Raw genomic sequence first — 18329 nt, forward strand, 5'->3', positions numbered from 1 at the left:
GTTGGTACGCTTGAAGTTGTCCCAGAGGCTCCTTACACTATCTTCATATTTTGGATTCTTTATTCTTTTTGCTTTTCCGGTTGGGTGTTTTTTGCTCTCTGCGCTTCCTGGACTTGTACTTGATTCTTGTGATCCTCTAGGGGAAGTTTTCTGTCATTATTTCTTCAAATAGGTTTTCAATATCTTGCTCTCTCTCTTCTTCTGGTACCCCCATAATTCGGGTGTTGGTACGCTTGAAGTTGTCCCAGAGGCTCCTTACACTATCTTCATATTTTTGGATTCTTTATTCTTTTTGCTTTTCCGGTTGGGTGTTTTTTGCTTCTTCGTATTTCAGATCTTTGACTTGATTCTTGTGATCCTCTGGTCTGCTGTTGGATCTCTGTATAATATTCTTTATTTCAGTCAGTGTATGCTTAATTTCTAGTTGGTCCTTTTTCACAACCTCGAGGTTTCACTAGACTTATTGAGTATCTCATTAAATTTATCGGCAGTCTCACTAGATTTCTTGAGTGTCTCACTAAGTTTATCGGCAGTTTCTAGAAAATTCTTGAAAAACCTTAAAAGTGTGGTTTTAAACTCTATATCCAGTAGTTTGCTTTCCTCCATTTCTGTCATTTGTGACCTGTTTCTTTGTCTCCGCATTTTTTATGCTTCCCTGTGTTGATAGAGTGGCTTTCTGTGCTAGGTGTCCTATAGGGCCCAGTGGCTCAGCCTCCCCAATTACCTGAGGTGGACACTCCTGGTGCACCCCTTTGTGGGCTTTGTGCACAGTCTTGTTGTAATTAAGCCTTGATTGTTGTGGGTATCACTGGGAGGAATTGACCTCCAGGCCAATTGGCTGTGAGAATCAGCTGTGTCTGCAGTGGGAGAACTTCTGTGCTGGAGACACCCTTCTGGGGCAAGACTTGCTTCAGTGGGCTTTGGTGCTCACTGAGTCTGCCCCCTGAGTGTGTTCCTTATGGATCTGAGGAGTTGTAATCTGGATGGTCTCACTCTGACCACTGGGTACACTGGCTCTTGGATCTCTAAGGAGGTGCTAATTTAGCCTCTGCCTGAGGCTACCCAGCCGGAGCTCAACTGTGAAGGAATGCAAGCTGCTGTGGGGCCTTGGGCCAGCTGCAGTTGGCTAGGTAATTTTCAGATTGCAAAGGGCTAGGCCTTTCATATGCAAAAGCCGGCGCACAGCTTGGATGGGGCGGAGTCCCAGGGGATCAACAGAGCGGAGCAAGCAGCTATGGCTGCTCCTCAGTCCTGCCCTAAGAGGCCCCGCTTCTCAGTGTCCCAGTAATTGCTGTAAGCACCTCTGAGAGAAAGCCGCCCTCGAGTTCCGACCGATGCCAGGCAGTCTAGCCTCTCCCCTTATGAGTCTGGGTCACCAGAGATTCGCCCGGAACTGGAGTTCAGAGCAGTTGGGAGCTTGAGACTCCCTCCTGATTGAAAAAGACAACTGTGTCCTCAGCCGCCAGCCCTTTCCGCGTGCGCCTTCGTACCTCTGCACTTTACTTCCACACCTCCTCTGAGTCTCAGTGTGCTTTTCTCTTTCCTTCTACTTGTAGAATTACCACTCAGCCAACCTTCCTGTGGTTCTGGATGATGTCTTTTCTTTTAGTTGTATTTTTGAAGTGGTTGTGCGAGGCAGCAATATCCGGCGTTTACCTATGCCACCATCTTGGTTTCCCTGGACCACAGTTTTTTAAAAGGGGTTTTGAAAAAAAATAAAACCTTTGACATGAGGTGCCACTATTATTACTACCAAAATCAATGCAAAGTCTTATTGTTAAAGAATAGACCCGAATTATTCTATCTTAATTTTCCGAACATAGCATGAGTTACTAACCTGAAAAATGAAAATGTTAAACATGATTGAGTTTTGTAGTTTTTCTAACAGGTTGTAAAGTATGTAAATAATTTCTCCCTCAAATTGCTGATTTGCCATTTTAGAGTCATAAATCTCATGGCCCTGGACGTTTTCATGGGTTAGTGTAGTTATTTCTTTTTTAAAATATATTTTATTAATTTTTACAGAGAGGAAGCGAGAGGAATAGAGAGCTAGAAACATTGATGAGAGAGAAACATCAATCAGCTGTCTCCTGCACACCCGCTACTGGGAATGTGCCCACAACCAAGGTACATGCCCTTGACCAGAATCGAACCTGGGACCTTTCAGTCCACTGGCTGACGCTCTATCCACTGAGCCAAACGGATTAGGGCGTGAAGTTATTTCTTAGATAAAATGCCGTAAAGGGAAAACTTTTATAAGGACATTCCTTAGAAATATTTTAAAAAGTCATCCTCAATATTAAAATTTTCACATTAACATATAGTATTGATCTTTATTTTGAAAAAAGTTTACTAGGTGAAGTATTTGGTCAGAATTAAGGAAGTCCACAATCAAAAGTACTTAAAGATATTTTAGCAAAATCAATGTCACACCCTGAAACACAGTATTTTGAGCTCAAAGAATAGTTACATAATTAAGATGGTTAGAAACAATTTGAGAGACTCCATTATATTAGTTTTTGAGTTGCATTTTTGTTTTCTGCTTTTGTCATTTAAAATTACTCATTGGATAAATTCTCTAATTTTATGTATGACAGATCTGTGTTAAATGTAACTGATGGATTGTGATCATATCACAGATCTTAACCACCCTTCTCAGTAGAGAAATTATTCTATAATTTCTTATTTTATAAAGTATACTGACGAGGGTCAGTTGCCCTTTATTTTAGTCCTATGGGTTTTTTTTTGTTTTGTTTTCAGTATTTTCTCATTCATACCAGAGGAGAAAAGTTTCATTTTCATTGAATATTCTTTTTGAAAACTTGCTCCATGTTGAACTGATAAAATGGGTTAAAGATAGAAAACATACAAAAAAAGTTAAATTTTGAAAATTTAGGCTTTTGACATTGATTTTAAAGAAAATGTATCAAAGTTTTTTTTTCTTTTTCCTTCCAGGTTTATGGTTGGCTGTGGAAGATGTGATGACTGGTTTCACGGTGATTGTGTCGGGTTAAGTCTTTCTCAAGCACAGCAAATGGGAGAGGAAGATAAAGAATATGTGTGTGTGAAATGTTGTGCTGAAGAAGATAAAAAGACTGAAGTAACAGATCCAGATATTTTGGAAAACCAAGCTAAAGTTGAAGTCCATACTGAAGATAAAACAATGGACTATGAAAAGCTTGGATTATCAAAGCACACATCAACAAATGACAAAACCAAATGTACAGATGATACAGTGAAGCACAAGGTCAAAATTTTAAAACGGGTGAGCTGCTGGCTAATGTGTTCTGTTATCTTAAGAACTTTGTGTAGGCTGATAATTAGAATTTGAAATTTCTCCTTAGGTTTTATTGTTCTAGTGTACATTTTCAAACTTATCTACACTAATAGAAGAGAAATATGCAAATTGTGTCACTCCACTACAGCCAGCCAGAGTGACTATGCAAATTAACCCTACAAAGATGGAGATTAATTTGCATATGCAGGCACGGAGCGAAGACTGAAGGCTCCGGCCGGAGTGGAGACTGAAGACTGAAGAGGCTTGGCTTCTCTGCTGCGGCCGGACCAAAGGCCTGGGTTCTGGGTGGCGGAGGAAAACAGGCGCCAGCAGCCAGGGGAAGGAAGGCCTATTGCTCGAATCTTCGTGCAATGGGCTTCTAGTCCTATCCCATATAATGAAAGGGTAATATTCAAATAGACTGAATGGCAGAACAACCGAACAACCAAAGTGTAATATGCTAATGATATGCTAAGGCTGCTCAACTGTTTGTTGTGTTGTGCACTGACCACCAGGGGCAGTCAACTGGTCGACTAGTCGCTATGACATGCACTGACCACTGGGGGACAGATGCTCTGACTGGTATGTTAGCTTGCTGCTGGGGTCTGGCCGATTGGGACTGAGTGGGATGGGCCGGACACACCTGGAGCCTTCCCACGGTCCCTCCCCGGCCGATAGTGCACTGGTGGGGTCCCTCAGCCTGGTCTGCACCCTCTCGAAATCCAGGACCCCTCGGGGGATGTCTGAGAGCTGGTTTCAACCCATTCCCGCAGGCCACTCCCGTTGGGAGGGCGCCAGACGCAGGGCTTATGGCTGGCAAGCGCTGCTACAGCAGCGCAAGCCTTTCCTGATCGGGACTGATTGGGTGCGAGCCCGTGGCAGGCACAGTGGGGCTGGGATGAGCAGGAGCGGCAGGTAGGAGCTGCAGATGGCGTTGGACTGCAGGTTTTGGCCCAATTCCTGCAGGCCACCCAGAGGGACCCCACCCGTGCACAAATTCGTGCACTGGGGCCCTAGTTTTTCTATAAGAGTGAATGGATTTTTATGTAACATACAGATTTTATTTATTTTTGCTATTTCTGATCTCTGGTACTTGGATTTTCTGTGTAGGATGTGTGTGTGTGATCTTGTATTATTAACTGTAAATTGTGCTTACTGATAAAATTTCTTTACAAAGCTTTTCAGCCCAGCTGGCGTGGCTCAGTGGTTGAGCATCGACCTATGAACCAGGAGGTCATGGTTTGATTCCTCGTTGAGGCACATGCCCAGGTTTTGGGATCGATCCTTAATGTGGGGCATGCAGGAGGCAGCTGATCAAGGATTCACTCTCATCATTCTCTCTCATATCTCTCTCCCTTTTTTTCTGAAATGAATAAAAAAATTTTAAAAAGTTATTCGGTTCGCAAATGTCTATTAATCTTTAAACTACGTTTGGTATTATTATTTCCAAATGGAAGAGTTTTATTTTTTTCTCTGTAAGGAAAAGTAATCAATTTGTCTTACCTTTGTCCTAGTATTTGCTTGGAACCCTCACCTCATAATTTTTCTTTTAAAATGTGGACTCTTTAAAAAAGTTGTCAGTTTTCCCTCATTCTTATATTTTCAACTACCTTCTAAAAGTATTTTATAAATAGATATTTAAAGATATTTAGTCAATTACAGGAGCAATGTATAAATTTTCTTTGTCTACCTTTTTACTACTGTTTATTTTTCTAATTGATTCGTCGTCGTTATTATAGATAGCGCTAGGGAGGAAACATAGTGGCAACGAACGTACATGGAGAGTTAAGTATAATCCAAAAGACAATGAACATGAATCGTAGAGTTGGAAGCAATCTTGGAAATCTTTTAGTCCTACCATTCAGATTTAAGAGCATGCGCATATTTTCTCCAAAATCTCTATTACTTACAAATTCAGTTCTTTCAGACACTCCTTATATGACAAATCTGGATTAAGTTCCAGTTTGCCAAATCCTTGTATCCACTGTTTTCTGTCTGCCAAGACTTTTTGGAATCAGATTATGTCCTTCTGATATATGCTGTTTCTTTATTGATCTGATTAGCACCAAAGTAATTGATAATACAGAACTGAAAGCTCCATTGAGAAGAATTTATAACACACCTTTGGAAAACTACTTTTATCATCAACTATTACTCATCACTTCTTGGGTACATTTCCTTGGCCATTTAGAAATATGGCTCATTGTTTTGTCATTTAGCTGAGTTGTCTCCATCTTGTCTAAAATGACATTAAAAAAAACATTAACATTGTAAATGGTTTGAGAAACCCCCCATTTCCAGAAAAAGACCTAGTCTGATTTTGTAAATGCATGTGCTATCCGAGTGATAACTGCTTCCTTTTTGATGAACCGTTGAATCTTATTTAGACTTGTCTGCTTTTAGTTTATGAAGTCTGCTCTTTAAAAATCATTTGTTACCCCTAGATTTTTATGTTAAACCATTTATTGAGTTTCTATTGTATGCCAAGCCTGATACTAGACTTTGGTTTATAGCACTGTTTGAAATATATTCCTGCTCTTAAGTAAATCTATTTGGGGAAGTAGAAAGTAAATAAATAAAATTAGAAGATTCCTAGTCTGGAGAAAATCAGTTTTTGTATGTACTCTATGACTTTATGTCTATATACAGTGTTCTTCTCCATGTTTTTTATTTACTATTTTTTATTTTATTTATTTCAGAGAAGGGAGAGGGAGAGAGAAAAAAAACAATGATGAGAGAGAATCATCAATCGACTGCCTCCTGCATGCCCCACACCCACACCGGGAACCAAGTCCACAAACTGGGGATATGCCCTGACCAGGAATTGAACCATGACCTCCTGGTTCACAGGTTGACGCTCAACCACTGAGCCATGCAGGCCGGGCTTCCCCGTCTTTTAAACACTAGTGTGATGTGACTGATTTCTCCCAGGGTTCTCAGAATGCCAGTTTCACCACCAGCTGTGGGTTATATTAGGATAAGAGTAGCAGGTATCCTGAAGGTTTGTTCTACCTTATGGGAGTTAAAATTGCCACAATTAGTACACTGAGAACTTAACTGATACACTTACTATAGATGAATAGAACTTCATTTGTTTTAGAAAATAGTGAAAAATATAATACCTGTTTCTCCACAATTTTTCCCTCCATTTCCCATATCCACAGGCAACTAAGAGAACTATTTCTATCTTATATCTCTAATTTTCTTTCTAATATTGTTATTGGGAATGTGATCTCTATTTTTTAGTTCTCCTTTATATAAAAGAACTAAATAGTATGTGTTCTGTAGAAAACAGATGCTTAACAAATGGATTTTGAATGAAAGGGTGATTCTCCTTTTTGCTAATTGAGTTATTTTTTGTGCATCTTTAAAAATCCCTTTAAACAGTTACTGGGCCAAAGAATAGAAAATGTTTGATATTGTTATAGGTTGTAATACTAATAAGGTTTAATTTTTTCATCTATATCTCTTGAGGCTTGAGTTATATTTAAAGATAGTATAGAAATTTTAATTCTAGTAATTAAATACTTTTTTTTTCAGGAATCTGGTGAAGGTAAAAACTCATCAGACTGTAGAGATAGTGAAATGAAAAAATGGCAGCTAGCTCCTCTTCGAAAGGTGGGACAACCAGTTTTACCTCGGAGATCCTCAGACGAAAAAAGTGAAAAAATACCAAAAGATTCCACAACTGTTATTTGCACAGGGGAAAAAGCTTCAAAACCAGGTATTGAGATTAACAGAAATTATTATATACTAATGTATTTATATTTTATTTCATATACTATCAGTTAAAATATTTAGGGAAATTAAAAAATTTTAACATTTTAATGTTTTGGTGATTAACCTTACTTGAAATTAAAAATCATTACTTTAAATTCTGGGGAAGTACTAATGAATTTAAGGTACAGCTCCTTCCCTCATGGCACTTAAATACCAATGGGAGAAGACAGATAAGAAAATGGTATGCTATTTAACAGAATTTAGACACTATGAAGAAAAGGTAGAGTAATGGGATAGAGAATCACAGTATTTATCAATGTATAGTAATTTAAAGTCCAAACTTAGATATATACAGATAGAGTTCAATAATGAAGAGACAGAAGCACAGCCCTTGGAGAGCATCTACATTTAGAAGTTGGGAAGAAGAGACAGTTGGCCTGAGTGAGATAAGAGAAGTAAGAGACCATGGTGGCCTGGAAGCAAGATGAAATTTGATACAGGAAGAAATAATCAACCATGTCAAATGCTGTCTGGTCTGGACATTTAATAAGATGGACATAGATTAAGTATGTGGTTTAGTGAAATAGAGATTATTGGTAACCTTGATTAGAATGATTTGGTGGAGCAGTGGGAACAGAAACCAATTGTAGTGGCTTATGGAAGAATGGAAAGTGAGGAACAAGATGATTACAGATAACTCTTTCAAGGAATTTTGCTTTTAAAGGGAACAGATAGTGTGCTAACTAGAAGTGGATATGGGATCTAGCACTTTTTATTTTATTTTTATTTATTTTTAAAAAATCTTTATTATTGAGGAAGTATTATCTGTGTTCCTTTTTTGTCCCATTGAACTCATAGCCTGCCCCAGGACTTTTTTTTTTTTTTTTTTTAAGGAGATATAGACAGCATTAATTGCAATGATCCCTTAGACAGAGAGAATTTGGTGATAGAGGAGAGATTATGTGATGGATGAAGTTAAAAAATCCATGAGATGAGGGGGTGGGATTCACATTGAAGTGTTAGGTCATAGAAAAGGAAGATGGTATATGATAGGGAGGACAGATACAGGTTGATTTAGTTATGGGAAGATGTGATAGCTGACATTTTTCTGTTTTCTCACTAAAAATATGAAGTGAGAAAATCAAATGAGGTTGAAGGTGAGGAAAAGGGTTGTTGGTTTGAGAAGAGAGAACACGAGTAAAATTGATGTTTTGAAAGTGGGAGAGGAAATTTTCTGAGAAAATTTAACAGGACTAAGGCAATAGATTGAGTTATCTACTTAAGATTTGTGGCTTATAAATTTAAAGTGAGACCTGTCCACACCAGAGCTTATTTTTTTCCAGTTATGTTAAGCTGTTCGTAGGCTATTCGGTGTTGTGATTTTGCCAATGCAGAGGTTTAAAGGAGAGAGAATAAAGGCATAAGTATGCAAAGGAGTGGTAATAGTGTTGGACTGTTTAATCAAAGTTGGTTATGTGGGAAAGTGAGGGCATAGACCAGTGATGGCAAACCTTTTGAGCTCGGCGTGTCAGCATTTTGAAAAACCCTAACTTAACTCTGGTGCCGTGTCACATATAGAAATTTTTTGATATTTGCAACCATAGTAAAACAAAGACTTATATTTTTGATATTTATTTTATATATTTAAATGCCATTTAACAAAGAAAAATCAACCAAAAAAATGAGTTCGCGTGTCACCTCTGACACGCGTGTCATAGGTTCGCCATCACTGGCATAGACGATAGAAAGGATAGGTTTAAGAATGAGGAAGGAGATTTTAGAATAAATAAGTTGGTGTGATAGGAGGTCAGAGTAGTGGAATGTTCGACATTTTTTGGAGATGCACAGGAATTAGTAATAGTGGATTGGAAAATCATTTGAAAAGCTTAACATTCAAATTACAGTATCAATCAAGGACGTTTGTTTGTTTTTAAAATATATTTTATTGATTTTTTTACAGAGAGGAAGGGAGAGAGATAGTCAGAAACATCAATGAGAGAGAAACGTCGATCAGCGGCCTCCTGCACACCCCACACTGGGGATGTGCCTGCAACCAAGGTACATGCCCTTGACCGGAATCGAACCTGGGACCTTTCAGTCCGCAGGCCGATGCTCTATCCACTGAGCCAAACCGGTTAGGGCCAAGTATGTTTGTTTTAAAACCAGAGGAGATTCATGAATTTTGTGTTAGTGCTAAGATCATTACATTATTTGCTCTCTTAATAAGTTTAGGCCACATTTTCTAAATAGTTTTTTAAAAGTTAATGCATATATGTGAAAAGTAACTAGCTTTAAAAGCCATTATTTAAAATGGAAAAGAGGCTATATCATTTTTTAGCTTTAGGGCCATGTGTTAGTCACTTAATTTCTAATTAAAATTTTTTTAAACTTGAGGTATAGCTGGCACAGCATTATATTAGTGTTAGCTGTACAGCATAATGATTTAATATTTCTGAATATTATGAAATGATCACCACAGTAAGTCTACTTAACATCTGTCACCATATATAGATTTAGAATGTCAAGAATATTTCAATATGGAGTAGTTAGAAATAAGTAGTCATTTTTAATCAGTCAGTTTTGTTTATAAATTTATGTCTGTATTAAAAAAATATGTTTTTAGAAACAATGTAATGTGTTTTTATATTTATTTAAATTAGGTGCTCATGAGAAGCAAGAGGTAAAAAAGAAGAAGATTGAAAAAGGAGCGCCTAATGTGCATCCTCCTGCTGCCCCTGCTTCCAAGCCCTCTGCAGATCAGATCCGACAGAGTGTCAGACACTCTCTCAAAGACATTCTGATGAAAAGGTAACACACATTACTATTGTGGAAGATTGAATAATACGTGCTTCTTGTATTTGAAAAATAATTAAATTGTTCTAATTTTAAGACTTACAGATTCAAATTTGAAGGTACCAGAGGAAAAGGCAGCAAAAGTTGCCACAAAAATTGAAAAAGAGCTTTTCTCTTTTTTTCGGGACACAGATGCTAAATATAAGAACAAATATAGAAGTTTGATGTTCAACCTGAAAGATCCTAAAAACAATGTAAGTGTGTTTTGTTCATGTTCATAGATACTTGTGCTTTCTACTTTACTGAATGCATAAGGATTTAAGATTGTAATACAGTAGATCTATAATTTCTTGGAGTGAGACCATGGAATTTTAATAGTCTTTTGCTTCTGGATTGAATTCTGCTTAGTGGTGACTAGTATTAAAGAACGAGTCTCTTAAAATATAAAATACTAAATCTGTCTTAACTTGATTTATGTGAATTTTCTTTCCTTTATGTTCCTTGTTCAGTCCAATTTGTTAAAAAGAATTCGTATGTATTCTTCAAAAATGATTAAGCTAAAATTGACAATACTATTTAATACTTCTGATTTAAATCAGAAAATAACTGCATTCCTTAAAATAAATTGCATTTAGATTTAAAAAAAACTATTTTAAGACATTTTTATTACATTAAATATGACTTTAGTTCTGAATATCTTTTAGCAGTGGAGTAAACATTCACAATGAAAACTTAACTTTCTTGGGATTTCTTGTTTGTGATTTAGAATCTAAAAGCTGTGTGTGTGTAGATGCAAATGCCTTGCATATTTGGTTAAATTTGACAAAGCTTTCACATAAGTGATAGCAGTTTGTCAGTTTGCATACCTATATTTGCTGTAGTATGTGATTTAAGTATTTTCTTGAAATATTCTAACAGCTACTTAAGAGAATTCTACAATGTAGAATCTCACTTTATGGTGCGGTGGTCGGCAAACTGCGTCTCGAGAGCCACATGCGGCTCTTTGGCCCCATGAGTGTGTCTCTTCCACAAAATACTGACTTCTGTGCATGGGCCACGAAGTTTCAATCGCACTGTACATGCACGCCCACACATGGTATTTTGTGGAAGAGCCACACTCAAGGGGCCAAACAGCTGCATGTGACTCGCGAGCTGCAGTTTGCCGACCCCTGGCTAGGCAGGGGATCTATTACTTTTTGAATTGTATAATCTGGAAGTTTTTCTTCAATAAGAAATTAGTTCCTTTAGGTTTCTTTTTTTCAGTTGGTTTTTCCCTCTGGAATTCCTACAGGCCTGTTAAGATTTAAACATATGCAATCTTAAAAATATGAAAGACATCATATTTAGTAAAGCTCTTTTATGTAGTACTTTGTCTGTTATGACAGTGTGTCCTTGGGAAGACATAATACAGCTTTGGGATAGATGCTGTAATGTTTCCAGTGTACGTGCTTCTGCATCATGTGTTGCTTTTTATGAGATATGTATTTTGCTGCCTTCGATAAGTTCCTAGGCTACAAGGCTGTCTTTTAATCTTATAGTAGGCAATATGTAAATTATAAAACATTTATAAATCAGTTTTCAAAATTGCATCTTATTTATTACAAGTTTCTGGATAGCCGCTTTTTTTCCCTCTGAAAATGTTTTTCTCCCCTTCCCATTTTAAAATACTTCCAGATATTATTTAAAAAAGTACTGAAAGGAGAAGTAACCCCTGATCATCTTATAAGAATGAGTCCAGAAGAATTAGCTTCGAAAGAGTTAGCTGCTTGGAGACGAAGAGAAAACAGACATGTAAGATTATTTATGAATATGTGTTTGACTTTATTAAAGTCTATATTTTTTAAGCCTTCTAGTTGTTTAGCCTTGTTCTTAAATGCTATCTTTTATTTTTCTTGATCTCTGCTGCTTTTTTTCATTTTCTCAAGTTTTCAGGTTACATAAATACTTTGTGTTTTATTATATAATTTGTAAAGCAGAAGGTGGGGAAATAGGTGCATCTTACTCACATCTTGTATTATGAGTATTAGTAATTTGGAGAGCCAGATTTAATTCAGAATGAAAATTTTGTAGATTTATAATCCCAATTTGAAGTTTCAAATGCCAAAAGATCTGAAAAAGTGTTTTTTCCTGTAACAAATTTACTGATAAAACTGACCTGAATTGCCATGTCTTAATGTATTCACAGAAATGTTGTGTATTTAATTAAGTAGCACTAACTGGAATGTTATGTAACATATACAGTATGTGCACCATATTGCATTTTTAAAACTAAAAAATTCTAAAAGTCACTGATGCTAAGAGTTTTTAGTTGAAGGTTGTGAACTTGAAATACCTTTAAAGATTTAAGTGAGTATGTATGTGACTTGAGGTATGAGGTAACCCATCATCCACTATTTTATTACAGTGGCCTCAGAACATGAGCCCTTTATTCTAGAAAATACTGGTTACTTATAATTCATATTAACTCTACATAATTTACCTGATTCTTCATAATATTTATCTGCATCTTAAGTATTAAGTTTCCAAGTAGATCTTCTGCCAAATCTAGTTTGAAGTACCAAAGGCCTTGATTTCATATATTATACTTTTTCACATATTTTTTTAAAATTAAATCTTTATTGTTCAGATTATTACAGTTGTTCCTCTTTTTCCCCCCCATAGCTCCCCTCCACCCGGTTCCCCCCCCCACCCTCTGCCCTTACCGCCCCCACTGTCCTCATCCATACGTGTACGATTTTTGTCCAGTCTCTTCCCGCACCCCCACACCCCTTCTCCCCCCACCCCCCCGCCAGAATAGTCAGTCCACTCCCTTTCTATGCCCCTGATTCTGTTATAATCACCAGTTTATTCTGTTCATCAGATTATTTATTCACTTGATTTTTAGATTCACTTGTTGATAGATGTGTATTTGTTGTTCATAATTTGTATCTGTACCTTCTTCTTCTTAAAGGATACCTTTCAACATTTCATTTAATACTGGTTTGGTGGTGATGAACTCCTTGAGCTTTTTCTTATCTGTGAAGCTCTTTATCTGACCTTCAATTCTGAATGATAGCTTTGCTGGGTAAAGTACTCTTGGTTGTAGGTTCTTGGTATTCATCACTTTGACTATTTCTTGCCACTCCCTTCTGGCCTGCATAGGTTCTATTGAGAAATCAGCTGACAGTCGTATGGGTACTCCCTTGTAGGTAACTAACTGTTTTTCTCTTGCTGCTTTTAAGATTCTCTCTTTTTCTTTTGCTCTTGGCATTTTAATTATGATGTGTCTTGGTGTGGTCCTCTTTGGATTCCTTTTGTTTGGGGTTCTCTGTGCTTCCTGAACTTGTAAGTCTATTTCTTTCACCAGGTAGGGGAAGTTTTCTGTCATTATTTCTTCAAATAGGTTTTCAATATCTTGCTCTCTCTCTTCTTCTGGCACCCCCATAATTCGGGTGTTGGTACAGTTGAAGTTGTCCCAGAGGCTCCTTACACTATCTTCATATTTTTGGATTCTTTTTTCTTTTTGTTTTTCCTGTTGGGTGTTTTTTGCTTCTTCGTATTTCAAATATTTGACTTGATCCTTGCAACCCTCTAGTCTGCTGTTGGGAGTCTGTATAATATTCTTTATTTCAGTCAGTGTATGCTTAATTTCTAGTTGGTCCTTTTTCATATCCTCAAGGGTCTCACTAGATTTATCCAGGATCTCACTAAATTTATCGGTGGTTTCTAGAAAAACCTTAAAAGTGTGGTTTTGAACTCTATCCAGTAGTTTGCTTTCCTCCATTTCTGTCATTTGTGACCTGTTTCTTTGTCTCCGCATTTTTTATGCTTCCCTGTGTTGATAGAGTGGCTTTCTGTGCTAGGTGTCCTATAGGGCCCAGTGGCTCAGCCTCCCCAATTACCTGAGGTGGACACTCTTGGTGCACCCCCTTGTGGGCTTTGTGCACAGTCTTGTAGTTAAGCCTTGATTGTTGTGGGTATCACTGGGAGGAATTGACCTCCAGGCCAATTGGCTGTGAGAATCAGCTGTGTCTGCAGTGGGAGAACTTCTGTGCTGGAGACACCCTTCTGGGGCAAGACTTGCTTCACTGGGCTTTGGTGCTCACTGAGTCTGCCCCCTGAGTGTGTCCCTTATGAATCTGAGGAGTTGTAATCTGGATGGTCCCACTCTGACCACTGGGTACACTGGCTCCTGGATCTCTAAGGAGGTGCTAATTTAGCCTCTGCCTGAGGCTACCCAGCAGGAGCTATGGAGAGATCTGTAGATTCCTCTTCCTTGTTTGGGATTTGGAGGTGCCCAGATGAGGCCCCGCTGTGAAGCAATGCAAGCTGCTGTGGGGCCTTGGGCCTTCTTTTGGATGTTCTGGGTCTCTCTGACCCAGGTCCAGTTTGTTAGGTAATTTTAGATTGCAAAGGGCCAGTCCATTCATATGCAAAAGCCTCTGCGTATAGCTTGGGTGGGGCAGGGTCTCAGGGAATCAATAGGTGGGTGGAGCAAACAGCTATGGCTGATCCTCAGCCCTGCCCTAAGAGGCCCCGGGTCTCAGTGTCCCGCAGTAATTGCTGCAAGCACCTCTGAGAGAAAGCCGCCCTCGAGTTCTGCCCGATGCCTGACAGTCCAGTTTCTCCCTGTATGAGTCTGGGACCCCAGAGATTCGCCTGGAACTGGAGTTCAGAGCCGTCGGGAGCTTGAGACTCCCTCCCGATTGAAAAAGACAACCACATCCTCAGTTGCCAGCCCTTTCCGCGTGCACCTCCGTACCTCTGCACTTTACTTCCACACCTCCTCTGAATCTCAGTGTGCTTTTCTCTTTCCTTCTAGTTGTAGAATTTCCACTCAGCCAGCCTTCCTATGGTTCTGGATGATGTCCGTTTTGTCTTTTAGTTGTATTTTTGAAGTGGTTGTGTGAGGCAGCAATTTCCGGTGTTTACCTATGCCGCTATCTTGGTTCTCTCTGCTTTTTCACATATTTCTTTACTTTCAGACTGTGTAATTTCTCCTGTTATTTTACTTAAAAAAATTTTTTTTTTTAATTTAGTGAGAGAGAGGAAGGGAGAGGGAGAGACACACACACACATCAATAAGAGAAAACCATCAGCTGGCTGCCTCCTGCATGCCACCTCCTGGGGATCAAACTCCTAACCTGGGCACATGCCCTTACCAGGAATTGAACCAGCAACCTCTTGGTGCATGGTACAACACTCAACCAATGGAGCCACGCCAGCCAGGGCTGTTTTATTTTTTATTTTTTGAAAATAGTATCTCCTCTTCTTATTCTCCATATCCCAAATATGCACATGCCTTTCTTCTTTGAAACTGGGGCTCTAAGTATCATCTGCAGTAAAGACCATCTTTTTTATCTTTAGGCCCTATACCTGATTTCTTTCTTTAAATGATGATTTGTATTAAACTAAGGTGAGGTAAATAACCGGACCCATCTTTACCTTCCTTAACCTCTTGCATTCTCATCTACCTTTTACTAGTTCTTGTTACACTTCTTTATTATGTTTTATTGCTGAGCTTTATTTTTTTTTAAATATTTTCTGTTAGACCATAGAGATGATTGAGAAAGAGCAGAGAGAAGTGGAAAGACGACCAATCACAAAAATTACTCATAAGGGTGAAATAGAAATTGAGAGTGATGCTCCAATGAAAGAACAGGAAGCAGCCATGGAGATTCAGGTAAAGATAATAAAAATGTTGTGTTGTATAGTGCTCAAAGCATACAGATTCAGAAAAGGGTTCTTTGCCTAATGTTCTTAAAGTAGAAAGAAGAATCTTAAAAAATGTATATATTTTAAAATAGCCTTTTTTTTTGTTTGTTTAACCGTTTGAGTCCCAAGCAGCGCAATCGCGCTGCTTGGGATTTCTCGACATAAAATAAAACAAGCGCTATCACGCTGTTTGGGTCTTTTTGTACTCATTTAGAGAAAGCGCGGTTGCGCTGTTTGGGATTCTTCAACAGTGTTTTTTCAATACCCCCTGGGACTCAAACGAATCGTATGTTTTCTCGACATAAAATCTCAGCAGCGTGGGACTCAAATAGTTAAAGGATTTCTGGGAGTGTTTAAAGTTTTGTTTCTCTGTATGTAGTGGATAGACTATCTGCATTATGGGCAGCTATTAAGCAGTTGTTAAAATGTATATTCCTGGGGTCTTCATGACGTAGTGAATTCCTTAGTAGGCCTTGACATGTGTAAGTGCTTCTCAGGCAGACTGTATTTTGAGAGCTGGTGAAGCTTCTTATTTACAAACTAGAGGCCCGGTGGACAAAAATTTGTGCACTCGGGGGGGAGGGGTCCCTCAGCCTGGCCTGTGCCCTCTCGCAGTCTGGGACCCCTCAGGGGATGACCACCTGCTGGCTTAGGCCTGCTCCCCGGGGGATTGGGCCTAAGATGGAAGTCAGACATCCCTCTGGCAGCCTGGCAGCCCTCGGGGGATGTCTACTTGCCAGCGGGGAGCAGGCCTAAGCTGTAGTCAGACATCCTTAGCGCTGCTGAGGAGACAGGAGAGGCTCCCACCACCACCGCTGTACTGGCAGCCATCAGCCTGGCTTGTGGCTGAGCAGAGCTCCCCCATGAGGGAGCGACTAACCACCAGAGGACAGCTCCTGCATCGAGCGGCTGCCCCCTGGTGGTCAGTGTGTGTCATAGTGACCAGTCATTCCCAGTCTTTCTGCTGTTAGGGTCAGTTTGCATATTACCCTTTTACTATATAGGATAGAGGCCTGGTGCAGGGGTGGGGGCCAGCTGGTTTGCCTTGAAGGGTGTCCCGGATCAGGGTGGGGGTCCCGCTTGGGTGCCTGGCCAGCCTGGGTGAGCGACTGATGGCTGTTTCCAGCTGGTCACACCCCCTTCAGGGTGGGGGTCCCCACTGGGGTGCCTGGCCAGCCTGGATGAGGGGCTGATGGCTGTTTTCAGGCTGGCCACACCCCCTTTAGGGTCGGGGTCCCCACTGGGGTGCCTGGCCAGTCTGAGTGAGGGGCTGAGGGCTGTTTTCAGGCTGGCTGGGACTGAAGCTCCCAGCCTCTCCTTTTTTTCTTTTCTTTTTTTTCCTGGGATTTATTTACCTTCTATAATTGAAACAATGTTGCCGTCACTGGCGCTCCCAGCTCTGAGGCTGCGGCCACTGAAAGCAGGTATCTGGGGTTTGTTTAGCTTCTATAATTGAAACATTGTTGCTTTCGGGCTCAGAGCCGGGCCGCGGCAGGTGGGGAACTTTGGCTTCCTCCATCACTGGAGCAAGCAAGCCTCATGTTCGCTTCAGCTGCGTGGCTGCCGGCCGCCATCTTTGTTGGCAGTTAATTTGCATATCTCCCTGATTAGCCAATGGGAAGTGTAGCAGAGGTACGGTTAATTACCCTTTTTGTCTTTTATTAGATAGGAGGATATTAGAAAATAATATGAAATCTTGTTAGACATCTTGAAGAAAGCAATGTTTAAGTTTTGCTCTATTTTAAGTCAATTAATATCTAAACATTTGTCATTTAACAAAGTAGTTAAAAACAACCTGTAAATGGAACAGTTTCATTTTAGAAAAATGTCAGTATGAAATAAAAGTTGATGTTAATTGAGGCCAAACTTTATCTGTTAAAACTAATTTTGCTCTAACTTTTGTTAGGAACCTGCAGGTAACAAGTCTTTGGAAAAGACCGAAGGATCTGAAAAACAAAAGGAGGAGATTGACTCTATGTCTAAAGATACCACAAGTCAACACAGACAACATCTTTTTGATCTTAACTGCAAAATTTGCATTGGTAAATGGAAATTTTTCTTCCTAAAATGTTGCTTTCACTTGGAAAGGGGGTTACTTGTATTTATAATTTAAGTAGATTTTTGTTTTCCCAGTATTGGTGGTGAAGCACCTACCTACTCCCTTTGAGCAATAGCACATTTTTTGTGTGTGACTTCTTCAGGCTTGGCATGTAATTTTATACTCTTGTGTACTTTACTATCTAGAATCAGTTGTATTATATAAGATCTGAACTTATCAACCCATTGTCAGATGACTAAAACTTAACCATTACAATAGACTTCAGAAATTGAGAGCAGTGGTGATGGTACTGTCATTTAGTAAGTGAAGGAGTGAAATAATATTCATAATGTATTATATGTAATGAAACATCAGAAATTACCTTTTCTCTAGTGTTCTTTTTTTGTTGCTAATCCTCACCCGAGGATATGTGTCCATTTGATTTTTTTTTTTTCTTTTAAGAGAGAATGGAAGGGGAGAGGAGAGACAGAAATATCGATGTGAGAGAGACACATTGATTGGTTTGCCTCCTGCATGTGCCCTGCTGGGGATTGAGCTTGTGACAGACACTTTATCCTGAGACTGACACTCTATCCATTGAGCCAAATGGGCTATGGCTTCTCTAATATTCGTATTTTTGGTCATTCATTTAATAAATATTTGAGTTCTTACTCCTTGCCAGGCACTTTGCTGGAAGAAGGGAATATAGTAGTAGTGAAACAGATGTTATCCAGGCTTTAAGAGAAACTGTAGCCTAATGGAAAAGACAGGTGATGATTTGAGTTACAGAAGTACAGTTGTTATCAA

General features: G+C 39.2%; 1 protein-coding gene across 5 annotated transcripts in view; it reads left to right on the forward strand.

The window, feature by feature from the left end:
• PHF3 (PHD finger protein 3) overlaps positions 1-18329 on the forward strand; it is an 89100-nt gene that overhangs the window by 58629 nt on the left and 12142 nt on the right. For all 5 annotated transcript variants that reach the window (XM_014462692.2, XM_023760651.1, XM_006096823.3 and 2 more), the window contains 7 exons: positions 2956-3265; positions 6818-7001; positions 9658-9805; positions 9888-10044; positions 11465-11581; positions 15321-15452; positions 17391-17526. In XM_014462692.2, the coding sequence (XP_014318178.2) occupies positions 2956-3265; positions 6818-7001; positions 9658-9805; positions 9888-10044; positions 11465-11581; positions 15321-15452; positions 17391-17526 (1184 nt within the window). The remainder of the gene's footprint in view (positions 1-2955; positions 3266-6817; positions 7002-9657; positions 9806-9887; positions 10045-11464; positions 11582-15320; positions 15453-17390; positions 17527-18329) is intronic.

Source organism: Myotis lucifugus, unplaced genomic scaffold, assembly GCF_000147115.1.
Source record: "Myotis lucifugus unplaced genomic scaffold, Myoluc2.0 scaffold_187, whole genome shotgun sequence".
In the NCBI taxonomy this organism is placed as follows: Eukaryota; Metazoa; Chordata; class Mammalia; order Chiroptera; family Vespertilionidae; genus Myotis; species Myotis lucifugus.